Source organism: Phlebotomus papatasi, chromosome 3 (assembly GCF_024763615.1).
Source record: "Phlebotomus papatasi isolate M1 chromosome 3, Ppap_2.1, whole genome shotgun sequence".
In the NCBI taxonomy this organism is placed as follows: Eukaryota; Metazoa; Arthropoda; class Insecta; order Diptera; family Psychodidae; genus Phlebotomus; species Phlebotomus papatasi.
In genome coordinates this window covers 87,769,981-87,784,199 of record NC_077224.1, presented here as the reverse complement: position 1 = coordinate 87,784,199, position 14,219 = coordinate 87,769,981, and the positions used below count along the sequence as shown (strand labels likewise).

Here is a 14,219-nt window from a genome sequence, read left to right as displayed (position 1 = left end):
AAGAATAATAAAACTGAAATTGAATTTTTAAAGTTGTTTTAACCCTTAAAGATGAACCCGAGACACTTTAAAGCCTTGGAATATTTAGGAGAACTTGGAACATTTACTGTTATTAAAGATATTAACCTTTAATTCCTTTAACTTATCATTAGGAAATTTTTGCTAATACACTTAAAATTTTACTTAAGGGCTTAGGGCCTTGATATACCTGAGGATTAACCGAGAGGCGGCTTAGCGTTATTATGTTCGAAATAATATGGGATGGGAATGAGACTTCATTGTCATCAAATTTCACTAACTAAGTCACCTCTCGGCTTAAGTCGAAAGTATGTCTAAGGTTACGTGGGTCACGAAGACTAAAAAAAACAAACTAAAAAAGTTACTTGACATCGTTTTTCAACATAACAAAAACAGACATTAAATCGAGCTATTACCTTATAAAAGCACAACATTTTAACTATTTCCTAAAATTTTCATTTCAAAATTCTGAAACATCAGCTGTTGGGACCCGATTTTCGAAGAGATATTTTTTGAGAAAATATACAAGATGGACAAGATTTCTCAGGGCTTATGCATCTGACATTAAAAAAACTAAATATTTCCTGTTAGCTGATAAGGTAATTTCGTAAAGGGTGCCGAATAAAAATTATAGCCAACGCTTGACATGAAGTTAGTCACAGTTGGCGTTGGATTTTATTTTTTTTTGTGTCGTTTCAAAAGAATTTAATCATGGGTGACATCATAACTTCTTTTCGATAGTATCGATAGTTGATTCTAAAAATTTGAAATGATAGCTGCACATTCTGTAGTTAAAATAAATATTTATCAAGAGTCACATTCTTTTAAGAACGATCCAATCAATTGTTCAACGTTCAAAACCACGTCATTCACTTAATCTGACAGATACAGAATTATCGATACTATCGATTAGACAGCATCGACAAGTTATCATTTCACTCCAGTTTTCTTTTAGTGGAATTCTTGATATATTGATTTTAGAATATAAAATATAAATAAATATTGATTTTTAACTGAGTTATTGCAACAAGATCGAGAGATTGCGAAGATTAATAGTAGACAAAAATCTTAAGAATCCGAACGCGAGTTATGCAGAGATCGCGAAATTGACGGGGAAGCATGCCGCTCCATCATCCGGAAGATTGTAATTATTTTTATTTTTACTATTATTTATTAATCACAAACAAATAGCGTTCAAGCCTCTTACAATGTTTCGAAAAGAGAAGAAAATTGTGAGAAAGTCTAACAATATTTGAAGAAAAGGAGGAAATGTTAAATGAAAATGTGAAAGTAAACTGAGACTGAAAGTATGCCGCTATTCCATCAATTGATAGTCTGGAACTTGGAAGAAGTGAATTAAACATTACTATCCCCTTGATAAAGAGCATATGAGAAAGCTGATTCGAGTTAGCTCTATCAAGAGTCTCCGAACTCTGGCAGAGGCTCCATGAACCAGTAGGGAAATTCTGTAACGATATGACAATGTCATATGGCAAATTTTCTTGCTAAAATTCTGAAGTAGGACAACACTAAAGTCCAGTAAGCATCGTATGGCCACTTCAAGGAGCTTTATGAAGCTTTTATGATTGTGATTTTCAATAAATTTTCCCGAATTAGCTACATAAAAATTTTCAAATTTGTCATATGACATTGTCATACTGTTACAGAATTCCCCTACAAAAGTGAAGTTAAGTATTGTAGCCTCTCAGAGATAATCAAGTGAAAAAGGAATGATACCGCTCTCAGACGGAGGAGTGATGGGATATAACAACACACCGATACGTTATGATGCCCGGAGATGTGATCACGGGGATCAAGACCACCAATATATCTGACACAAGCATGGAAAGTCACAGATAGTCTCCGTAACGTTTCACTATCAGCTGCGAAGAATAGCTCAGCCCCATTGTTAATTATGGATATGAATAACGTCGATTTTTTGATCTAGTTTTCACTTTAGGGTTTGGTAAAGCTTATTAAAGCTTGTTCAGGAACGTAAATCTACCCAGTGACATAAAGAACCCGGAGTGACTTACTTGGAACCGACTAAAAGATCCTCTACCTTAGTTTAAACTTTTAGAACTGAATCAAAACATATAGATCATCGAAATTTAATTAAAAAAAATAAAGGTTAGCCAAGACGCAAACCACATAACAGTAAAAAAGTGAACTATCTGAGTAATAAATATTCCTTTTGAAATAAGTATAGAGACACCCTTTTTTGGTCTCATATTCCTACTGCATACTTGACTTCCATTGCAAGTTATGCTTATGTTCGATTACAAAAAACACATGACCGGATAATCAATGTCACAAGTTGTTGCAATGTTTTTGTTTTTTTATGTAACAAATTAAAATATCTTTAGTGGGAAGAAAGGCACCTTTAAAGTGGGGCAGCTTTAAATTGGGTTTTTTTCTCCTATTTTTAAGTGCAACTGAGTCTAATCATGATTTAGCTTCACAATTGTTTTGCTGAATTAAATTATATCATTATGAGGTCTAATTCAAAGGTTTCATTCAAGTCTATTCAAAGGTGCCTCACTTCTTCTTTTAATATAATTTTTTCTGAGACACCACACGTCAGAACTTTCAATTGACGTTCCTATGTTTTACATTCTGTTTTTTATCCCTCAAAATTTATTTACTAAAAATATAGCAAAGATCGAGAGGAAAACTCACGGAAAGTCTATTCTTGAATTTGAAAAGAAGGATAAACTTGCAATAGAACTCATTAATACCATTCTTTACTACTTTTTGGTATGTGTCTTGGCTAATAATTTTCTGAAACAACAATAATTCTGCATTTATATAGACATAATGTATAACAAAGCGTATTAATAGAACTGTTGTTTTTAGAGTTTCATTAAAAAGTGATTGAAATAAATTGAAAAAATGTTGTATTTCCCAAATGAGAAACATTTCTGATTTTTTTTCATATTGACAAAAGAAAAATTCTTATCTTTTCTTCGTAAAAGATTCCTTTTGATTTAGGTTTAATCTCATCCCTTTGGTCTTAATAGTCAATAGAAGAGAATATTATAGAATTTTATTTTACTTTATCTCTTTCTTCTGACACACCCAATGTGCGACCATCGCTGTCTTAGCATTGAGTTAACCTTCAGGACAAAAATATGGAAAATTCCTTATTGTATATTTTGTAAACAGTTTTGGCAGGGTTACCAGAAGAAAGAGTTGGGTATGCCCAACTCCCTCTCGATTTTACAATCTTTTATTTACATCAATCGAATAACGCGCTGAGATTGAAATATTTTATAAAATTAAATAATTTAATTTAAATTTCGATTTAAAAATCCATCTTTCGTTTAACGACAAACCTATATTTGAATGTTTGTCGTCAAGTTCACAGCGCCACCTGGCATTAAATATGCGTAGTTTGATTGATTGATTAACTCATGTTTACTGTATTCATTTAATGTATTTATACAAGGTTACAATTACATAGTTTTCCAAATTTAGAATAATAAACAAATTTATATGAAATTTAAATTTGCAAATTATAAATAAAAAGGATATTAAAAATGTTTTAATTTAAAAGAAAATTGCTTATAGCATCATTAAGCGCAGGAAATTTATAATATTTTGTTTGCCAAAATTTATTTAATATCATTAAAGCATTTTTATTATTGCTTAAACCAACAAAAAGCGGTTATTAAATTGGAACACAATTGTTCTTGCAGTCTTGACACTCACAGATGATAATATTTTTGATTAATCGTTGTTTTATGAAAAATTGCCAAATATTTCATTTATTTATGGTAAACTAAGTAATAATATATTGCTTTTAGAATTAAACATTTCATAAAATCCAATCCAATTCAGCGAAGTTAACAAAGCCAAGAGCGATAGTGATTATCTTTCATCTTTTCTAAATGCAAATTACATTCATTTATTTAACGATATACAAATTCCTTTATAGTCAATTAGGGTCTGGGGAGTAGTTTTTTATTGAGTAAAAAAGTATAAAAGAAATTTCGAGTATAGTTTTTTTTATCGAAAAACCTAAGAAGCACATATTCCGAGATTATCTTCCTCTTCGAAGAAAGCACATTAAAAATTTTGATTTCTTTTGATTAATTATTATGTTTTAAATCTATCGGGTGCACTGTTAACTGCAAATAGCGTGATTTTCGATATTTAGTTCAATTCTAAATGCTGGATTATTCTATTGAGTGCCCAGATCTATTCCATTGCGGCTTTTGTCTCAAATTCATATTGCGAATAGGGCGGTCCGAGGGGATGAAATCGGTGATTTTCAGCACTGTCTAACTCATTAACGGCGTGTGAGTGACGTACTCCGCGGTTTTTTGACCGGCACTTGAGGGCAAAGCGAAGTTCAGAGGCCATTTCGGAACACAACGACACCTGGAAAAAGAAGGAAGAAACAGAGAAAGAGAAGAATTTTTATGAAATTACCACTGGTTGAACATTTAGAATAACTTTTTAATGTAAGGTCACTGAGTATTGACAAGAGTAATGAAGTTTACAAATAAGCTCCGCCCAACTGTAATTAAAAGACACGCCTCTTTTAAAATTTCATCTATCTTCTGATTCTTATTTTTAATAATAAAATGAATGAATAGTTTGATTTAATGAATACTTAAGTAGTGCTTGAGCAATGACGACTGTATTCTAAAAGATATACTCATGGGAAAATAGGCCACTCCCCCTTAAAGTTTTAATTAAAGACAAATATTGCGAGTATCACAATTTTGTTCAAAGTACATAAAACTGTTTTTTGCATATGGAACAAACTTATGGAGGAGTAGGTGCACTGAGAAAAAAAGAGTGTTCGATTAACTCTTTTTCCTCATAACTTTAACACTTTTTAGGTGTAAAAATATATAAACATTTTTTAATGTTAATTTTACACCTTTTTAAGGGTAAAATTAACATGAAAAGGGTAACTTTAACCCCCAATACACTTAAAAATGGTAATATTTACACCGATTTCGGATCAATAATGCAGGGTAAAATAAACATTTCCGGAATGTTATTTTAACTTTTTCGGATTTCTCTCGGTGTAATAATTCCAAATTTAACCTAAAGGAAATTTTAATACAGGCGTGGCCTATTAGGGGCGTGGTAATAAAAGATTTCTCTTTTTGCTGTCAAATGAATTTCCCATTCAATTGTCTTCGTCAGACATCTTCTTAATATATTGTTTGTTATTAAAACATGTTTGGGAACAATGTTTCTTTATTAAGGAAGACAACTTTTAGGCCACGCCCACAATTTCATATATAAAAATGGGTTATTTTTGGAGTTATACAGAGAACTCAAAGAATAGACTAGGCTTCCAGTAAAATTTATGTTTTTGTATAAATTTATTTCGAATCCTATAGAAGAGTTTGTAACGTTTACCTGATTTAATTTTCGGTCTGAGGAGACGTAGGACATAATGGACGGAAATGTAAAATGCTTTTGATTTTCTTCTGTTTAGTTTTTCACTAATTTTCATTTTATGATTCTATGATTCTCTTCAAACTCAAGCATTTGATCAACAAATATATATTATTCCCTTCACTATCTGTTTTGTACTTATTTGTAAAAGTTTGTCAAAACGATATTTTTTCCAAGGTTTTGGTGAAATTTCTTTAATTTTTTACATTGAAAGTTTCCTAATTGACGTCATGGTTTTACATTTTTCTCTACACAGAAAAAAATTAGTAAATGTTTGTAAATTCCAACTTACATCTTATAACCCACAAAAAGGTTTGTAAGAGTTTGTAATTTATCAAAAACATTGTGACATGATGACATAACTGATTTGAAGAAAATTGTTCATATTTCTACAAACATTTGTTGATAAATGTTCGTAAACGCACACAAATAAATGTTGACAAAATTTTGTCATTTGTTCGTAATTTTTTGTCAGACAAACAAAAATTTACGATCAAAATGACACAATTTTACGAAGGTTTTTTGTTTGTGAACATTTACGAACAAATATTTGTAACATTATAAAAAATTTTCGTCATGTGATCATCTTACGAACAATGTTTGTGACAAAAGTACAAACTTTTACAAACTTTTTAGTGGGGTTTTCGATTTACGAGCATTTCTCAAGTCCCCAATAGGAGTTCACGAATATTTACGAATTATTTTACGAAATATATTTTTTTCTGTGTATGTTTGTAAAATTTTAATAAGTGTGACGTTAAGTGATCAAGGACATTTTAACCCCGCCCACAATTAAAGTTGTTGGGTAAATAGTTTCTATTTTGTCGTAATATGGCTTTCGAGGTAATTTTATGCCTTCTAAACAAATAAAACTACGTTCACTTGGCAAAAAATTCTCGAAGGGGCGTGTCCTAAAATTATTTATGGGCGGAGCTTATAGAATGGATCCAGTAGGGGAATGTATGCATGGTTGGCACAGAGTGAACCTTCAAACGATGCGAATTTTCTCTCTGATCTATCTTATAGCTAAGAAATGACGAACTAGCTCTTTGCAAACAAAGAGAAAAATTGCGTTGTTTGAAGGTTCACTCTGTGCGAACCATACCAAGATTGCCCTAATTGCTTTCCTAGGAAAATATACAAAAAAACACTGCACAGTAAATAAAAATCCTGTAAACTTAAAAGACATAAAGTATAGTACTCTCCCTTCGAAGGTTCATTCCTTCGAATAATGTGAATTTCTTTAATTTTTCTTAAGAGACTTACACAATTCTATTAAATATTATTTAGTTTATTATCAATTATTGATAATTACGAAATAATTATGTGTAAGTCTCTTAGGAAAAATAAAAAAAATCACAATTATTCGAAGGCATGAATGTTCGAAGGAACAGTACTTTCCCCTACTGCAGGAGCACTTAAATGTAGAATAAAGAAATGAACTGTACGAGGTTTATAACTCAAAATTAATGTCTCAACAGAAATTGTTTGTAAACAAAAAGATGCTTTACAACTTTTCCATGGTCCAATTGGGCAAACATTTGCATGCAGAGTGTGAAAATGTAATGGTAAAATGGTTGATTGATGTGTTTAACGAAGGAAAATTGAATTAAAATTGCAACATACCTCCTATTTCCAACAGAGCCAACAAGTGGGAGCAAAAAAGATTTGCACACAATATATTTGTTTTTATGGGGAGAAAATTCATGAAATATTGCATTTTGAAATTTTTATTCGTCTGACTTTCTTTTTTTCTTTTTTGAAATCTCTCTAAGTTCTCAATTTTCTCGATAGCCTAACAACAAAATTGAATTTATTGATTCTCTGAGGAAAATTTTTCGTTCTTTTCTTCATCATAAAACACACGTATTTCTTTTTCGTAAACTTTGAGCACTCAAGATTGTTTTGGAAAAGTTTGAAAGGAGAGGAAGAAATCTGGGAATATTTCACATGGGAATTTTCGTCGTTTCGATGACTACTTACCCCCAAAACCAATTTCATTTCATTCTTTTTTTTTGGCGACAAAATGTTCAAAATGAATTTATTGAGTGGGGAAAGGATACAAGGAAAAAATTGCATAAATAATTGAATGTGAATTGCAGAGTTTGGATAAAGAAATGTTAAACTGCTTTTTTGTCTTTGATTTTTTCAATAATTTATTGTAAAATTGGTTTTTTTGTTCATAGCATTTGTCATCTCCACAAATTATTGCTCATAACTATACAATAAATTAAAATTTTGGCAGTTAATTTTCATTCTCTACGGCTGTAAATACACATTTTTTTTGTGGTAATAAAGGAATTTTCATCTATTTTCGATATAAAAAATTCGTTGGAATGTTGATATTCACATAATTTTTGTTTTTAATTAGGTTTATGGGCTACACACGGAGAATTTTTTCTGTAAAAAATACCTTTTTGATTCGTTCCTATTTTGTTTAGGAATAAAAAATTAAAAGACTCTTAGACCGCTTTTAGAAGTTTAGCATAAATTATACTTCTTATCTAATTTGATAAAATTTAGGCTTGTCAAAAAGCTACAAAGTTGTACTTCTAGTCGCTTTTAGGGGACCTGTATCAAATTTCGGCCAGTTTGTAATTTCGGCCACTTCCTTTGTTTGACAAAATTAATTAAATTTTATGTTTCTTCATTTTCCACACAATTTAAAATGCAGAAAAAGAAGTTGCTTCCACTAACGATGAAGATATGGGAAAGATATTACAACAGTTCCGGAATTACAAGAAACTATAAAAATTAGGGTGGCCGGGTGGCCGAAATATTACCCAAAAGAATGTTTATATTTTTATTCATTTTAAAATGTTCAATTTATGTACGGTCTGGTGGAGTATAATATCTGGTGAAAACGAATTAAGACCTTTTTTCCAATTATTTCAATTTTTATTCTCTACAACGTTTCGGGAATACGTTGTCCCTTTTATCAGTACTACAAAACGTTTTGAACAATTCGGTTACACTTTTTTTTAAAAAGAATTTTGACACTTTCAAAAGAAATTTATATAGTATAATTAAGGAAATTCACAAATAAGGAAAGAATCAACCAGTGATCGTTGGATTGGAAGAATTTCAGTCCAGAATAAAAATTCTTCTGTATTGTCAAAATGGGAAGAAACTTTGTACTAAAATTAACATCGGTTTACGTTAAAAAAAAAACAGTTTTTTGCTCTCAGCGTGTCATTAACTTGAAAAATTTAATCCAGTCGACTTATTAAATTGGCAAAAAATTAGAATCAAAGGATGCTAATAGGCATTTCTAGAGATTTCATTTTCTTTAAGATTCAAAGAAGTACAGGATTGGTTTTAGTACAACTATCGTCTGTTCTAAAAGGAACTTTTAGAACAGACAATTTTTTTTAGGTTTTCATAAAGTCATTAGAAAATTTTGTTCTAAAATAAATTTATAAAATAATGGCAGACATTTTTAGTACAAATTTCAGGTTATAATTTTTATATAATGATTTTTTATTGGAATTTTTTCTTAAGAGACGGAAAAGAAAGAAACTACTCGAGTTTTTTGATGAATGTTTCTCTTCATTTCGCATTAATTTCGAGACTACTCTTTAGCACTTCTCCTGGATTTTTGTTCTAATAACTCCGCTGGTTTTCCTCACGTTATTCAGAAATCACATGAACTGTATGTAATAGCCGCATTCTTCTCAGTAGTCCAGTTCAAAAAAGAAGTGGAGAATATTTTGTTCCGGAACATGCGCGTCTGATTTTTAGTACAGTCATGAGACTGTAATTGTAATATTGCCAGTTCTTCAAAAAATATTTGTGGACGGGTTTCTATGAAAAATGCTTTATAAATTCATTTAATTTTATCACCATCCACGTTGTCCTTTTTAGTACTTCTCGTGCCATTGTTCTAAAAACTATATTTTTTTAGCTTTATAATAATGTTCATGTATAATTCATGGTTCATGTGTAATTCGTCACAATTAACCTGTTCCAAAAGAAAGAGGTGGGTTTTTGGTTTATCATCCACTGATTGCATAAAAAGTTTTCGTCAAAAATTGTTTAGTACAGCCATGTACTAAATATTATGCTTAAAAAATTAACAAATAACTAGTAAAGCCTCCATAAAAAATCATTTTGCAAAAAAGATTTTCCGTGCGTAGCTCTTTATCTATGATTGTTTTTAAAATTTTCCAATTTATTGGATAGATTATGTTAGAGAGTTTGAACTAAAAATAAAAGCCTAATTGAAATGCAAAAGATTTATCATTTTTGGTCCATAAATTGAGTTTTATATAATTGTAAATTCATTTGGAAACATTGTTTTTTTTTTAATCTCTTAAACTTTTCTTTCAATTGATTTGAGAAAATTGTGTGTGTTTTAATAAAAGTGTTCTATATAATGATAAATGGCTACAATTTGGTTTTTTTCTTAAATTCCATGAAATTTTCCTTTAAATATATATATATTCTTTTCCTCTGGATTATAATTGTCCCTATATACAAATTTCTTTATTAAATTAATTTAATTTAATTTAGAAATTGATTTATTCCGTGATTTCCCTTTGATGTTTATTTTTTTTTAAAGTCTTTTTTGTTCAATGCCAATTTTATGGTTTAGTACTCTTTCCTATTCGTTTTTTTTTATTTTTTTGAGAGAGACTTTAGTCCTCTAGAGCTATGTTTCATGCAATATTTGGCTTACCCTTTCCTCTACGGCCACCTTTCGGGATTTCCACACGAATTCACAGACCGCTATGACACATGCCACCCCCATTCCACCCATCAACACCACAAACACGCCACCTACATTGGCCAGTCCCAACTCGTTGGCCGTGCTACTGGACTTTGACTGCTCGTCCTGGTCATGGAACCAAAAAAAAATGAAAAAGGAAAATGTGCAGGACTGAATGGTTTTTTTCTGGTCAAATATTGATGTTACCCGACATGATCCACCTCCACGTTTTTCCGTCCACCAACGAGTTTTCAGGGTATGCAGCTTCCCTTCCTCCTGCAATTTTAGCACAGCCCCACTGATTGCAGTGCGATAGGGGGAATCTGTTGGGAAAACGTGAAAAGTTTATGTGATTCCGATTGTATTACTCTTTTCCTTGTTGAATTCCTAAGAGACTAAATATCGTTATTTCTTTTCCAACTTGATTCAGTGTTAGATTTTTAAATAAAGTGATAGAAAAACAAACTTTCTAAAGTTATAGTAAAGTTTACAGTTTGAATGAAACGTTTTACGAGTATATATAAATTCACAAAGTTTTGAATGTTTCAAATTTTTTTCTTTTATTAAGTTTGTTATAATTTTTTAATTTAATTTTTGTTATTTTAATTACTTAAATACACTAAATAAAATAAACTTAAAGAAATTTATTTAAATTTATAAACTATTTCGATATTTTGCTATTAATTAGAATATTTAATTAAATTTTAAAAATTTTTAGTAATAAGTTTCAGAAATCCTGAACGTCAAAATCCCGAAAGATAAAATCCCGATTGATAAAATTCCTAAAAACCAAAAACCTGCAAAGCCAAAATCCCGAAAAGCCGAAATCTCGCAAAGCCAAAATTCTGAAAGCCAAAATTTCGTATAGGCTAAATCCTGAAGGTCGAAATTCCGAAAGATAAAATCCCGAAAGCAAAAATCCCGAAAGTCAAAATCCCTAAAGGGATAAAATCTTGAATGTCAAATATCTCGAAAGCGAAAATCTCGAAAACCCAAAATTCTGAAACGCCAATCTCCCGAATGCCAAAATCCGGAAAGATAATAAAATTCCCATAGCTCAAATCCTAAAAAGCCGGAATCCCGCAAAGCCAAAATCCCGGAAAGCCGTAATCCTCTAAAGCCAAAACTTTGAAAGCCCGAATCCTGTATGGGATAATTCTTGAACGCCGAAACTCTGAAAGATAAAATCCTGAAAGAAAAATCACGAAATCCAGAATCCCAAATGGACTAAAATCTTGAATGCCAAAAATTTCGAAAGCGAAAATCCGGAAAAAAGTCAATATCCTGAAGAGCCAAAATCCCGAAAGGCATAATCCGCAAAGATAAAATTCCGATAGATCAAATCCTAAAAAGCCGAAATCCCGCAAAGCCAAAATTTTGAAAGCTAGAATCCCTTATGGGCTAAATCCGGAACTTCAAAATCCCGCAAAATAAAATCCCGAAAGCATAAATCCCCAAATCCAGAATCCCGAACGGGCTAAAATCTTGAATGCCAAAAAATCCGGAAAGCGAAAATCCCGAAAAACCGAAATCCCGAAAAGCCAATTTCCCGAATGGCAAAATCCGGAAAGATAATAAAATTCCGATAGCTCAAATCCTAAGAAAAATCCGAAATCCCGAAAAGCCGTAATCAATCCTAAAAAGCCAAAACTTTTAAAGCCAGAATCTCATATGGGCTAATTCCTAAACGCCGAAATCTCGAAAGATAAAATCCCGGAAAACTAAAATGCTTAAAAACCAAAATTCCGAAAAGCCAAAATCCCGGAAAGCCAAAATCCCGAATGGCAAAATCCGGATATTCTTTAAAGTGTCATAGCTACTAGGAAAATTTTCTGTGTCTTGGGAAATTATTTCACACATTATCCTCCGTATAATTTCGTCCCTTTCAGAATTTTGATCAATCGTAATTTTATCAAAACCGGTTTTCAGATCAGATAAATCAGTTAGTTAAATATTCTTCCATTAGGTCAGATTCATTAAGGGAATACAGAAGAAATATAAAGTGTTCGAAATTCGAAGCCAGAATGTGTGCGAAGCCTGAAAGACTTCCCGTTGTAACTTACTAACCAATATTCAGTGCATATTACTTAGCACGATTTGTATCACTTCCCAAAATTTAATTCAAAGTTTTGTGGGAGAATCAAAGTCTAAGTTTCCTCGATGTTTTTCTTTGCAAAAACTAGGTTCTATCTCCATCTAATAAGAAGTTTGAGAGACCTCATTGAAACTAAAGTTGTTCATTTTGAACTCTATACTTTGATGATTAAGTTTAGGGAAATGCCGGAAGAGAATTCACATAAAGGGAATATTGGCATTCTACACAGTGCAGCAGGAATTTTCTCTGGATGAAAATGGTAAGAGAGAAAATTCTTGTGAAATTTTCTTTATTCCAAATCATGATTAAATTTTCTCCGAACGATGCAGAATCATTTTAGGAAGAAGGAAAAACCATCATGATGATCATTTCCATTGCGAATGTGCAATTTTCCAGATGCAAGCTAAATTTTCTTGCAATTTGCATGCACAACTTCTTTCCATCTAGCGTAATTTTATCTGCATGCTAAGTGCGAATGCTTGAATTGAGCAATCCTCAATTGTAAATTGAGTGTCACCCTTCATGGAAAATATTTTTCTTGAACCACTGCGTAGGGAAATTCGCAGAGTACTGGCGCATAAGAGTTTGTATCAATTCGATTCAAAATAGAATAATTTCATTTTCAATTTGAAATTTGTTTTTAATTCACTGTTGATTGGAATTTGTTAACCTTGAAAAATCTTTAAAAGGAATAATTGAAGGTCATTGGAATATGTGAACACCGATAAGCCAAATAATTTATCGGTTAATTAAACTACTCGTAATCCGTTTGAACGTGTTAGCGAACAAAAGACCTTTCCAACGATTCCAGAGTTGTACCAAGCTGATAATTCCTTAACCTTGAACCAAAGTTAGAAGGAATAATTTGAGGTTATTTTGCTGAAAAGTGGGCAAAATATCTACATAAGTTATCTTTGGAACATATTCAAAAGTAAAAAATCTTTGGTCTAGTTGTCAAGAAGTTGTCGTTTGATTCATCAATTGTTCTATCCAATTTATACAGGAGATAGGACAATTGCTGATTCAAGCGACGATATACACGAGAAAAAAATCAGTTTTGGAGAGGAAAAAGAAAAAAAAATCCCTAAGCAATATTGATTTATCCGAGTATTTACCGAAGACCAGAAGGCAATACCTCTTACCGTTTGGCCTTTAGATCAGTAACAAATAAACGGATCAATGTCCGGACATTAAGACGTAATATTTCGTAATGTGGATTATCGCCTCCTCTTTCAACTTCGAGCAATAAGAAAAAAATTCTCAAACTTACTCGGTGGCATTGCAATTCCGTAGCCTTTGGAATCGAGCATTCCACCCACTTGGGTCAATTCACAATTCCTCTCGATGACATACTCAATGGATGTGGACTCCATTAGGAAGGCGTAGCTCCCCTTTCCCTTTACCACTCGCTCCACTCCTTCAATGTTGCTGGTGGTGAATACGGACGGTCTGGCGGACTCCATAAAGGACCACATTCGTTGATAAGTGGAAAAATTTGAGTCCTATTTGGGAGAAGGAGGTGCACTAAGTTAGGAAATTTCATCCATGTGTGGTTGGAATCTCAAAAAAGTGTGACTGAATTGTTCCATTAGAGTTGCAAAGATTCATAGATTCAAGATGAAGGATTTAAAATAAATAATTATGGAACTGTTCTTCGCTGTACAAACGCTATATTATTTCTTTTATGTTTATATAAACAGGTCAGAGGAGCTTCTAAATTTAAAAGATAAAAAATTTTTTGTCAAAATTGCAAAATCTACTGACTTTATAGAGAGATTGGAGTGTTTCTCGCATGAATTATAGCTCTAAGGCAAAAATCGTCAAACTCCAGAATAATTAGATATTCAGCTATCAGAAATGTGTCCCATCTCGAACAATACATTATTTCCTCTTAATCTTAACTACTTTATTTTGTTTTTCAAAGAGAATCGAAATTATTGTTACAATAAATAAAAATAATTTAATATATTAGAACTG

At 31.6% G+C, this 14,219-nt stretch overlaps 1 protein-coding gene across 3 annotated transcripts in view; it reads right to left on the bottom strand.

Moving 5' to 3' along the window:
- Positions 1-3,434: 3,434 nt before the first annotated feature.
- LOC129806229 (glutamate receptor ionotropic, kainate 2) overlaps positions 3,435-14,219 on the bottom strand; it is a 49,738-nt gene continuing 38,953 nt past the window's right edge. For all 3 annotated transcript variants that reach the window (XM_055854659.1, XM_055854660.1, XM_055854661.1), the window contains 4 exons: positions 13,513-13,744; positions 10,355-10,470; positions 10,118-10,273; positions 3,435-4,401 (listed from right to left, as the gene is read on the bottom strand). In XM_055854659.1, the coding sequence (XP_055710634.1) occupies positions 4,219-4,401; positions 10,118-10,273; positions 10,355-10,470; positions 13,513-13,744 (687 nt within the window). In that variant the 3' untranslated portion in view covers positions 3,435-4,218. The remainder of the gene's footprint in view (positions 4,402-10,117; positions 10,274-10,354; positions 10,471-13,512; positions 13,745-14,219) is intronic.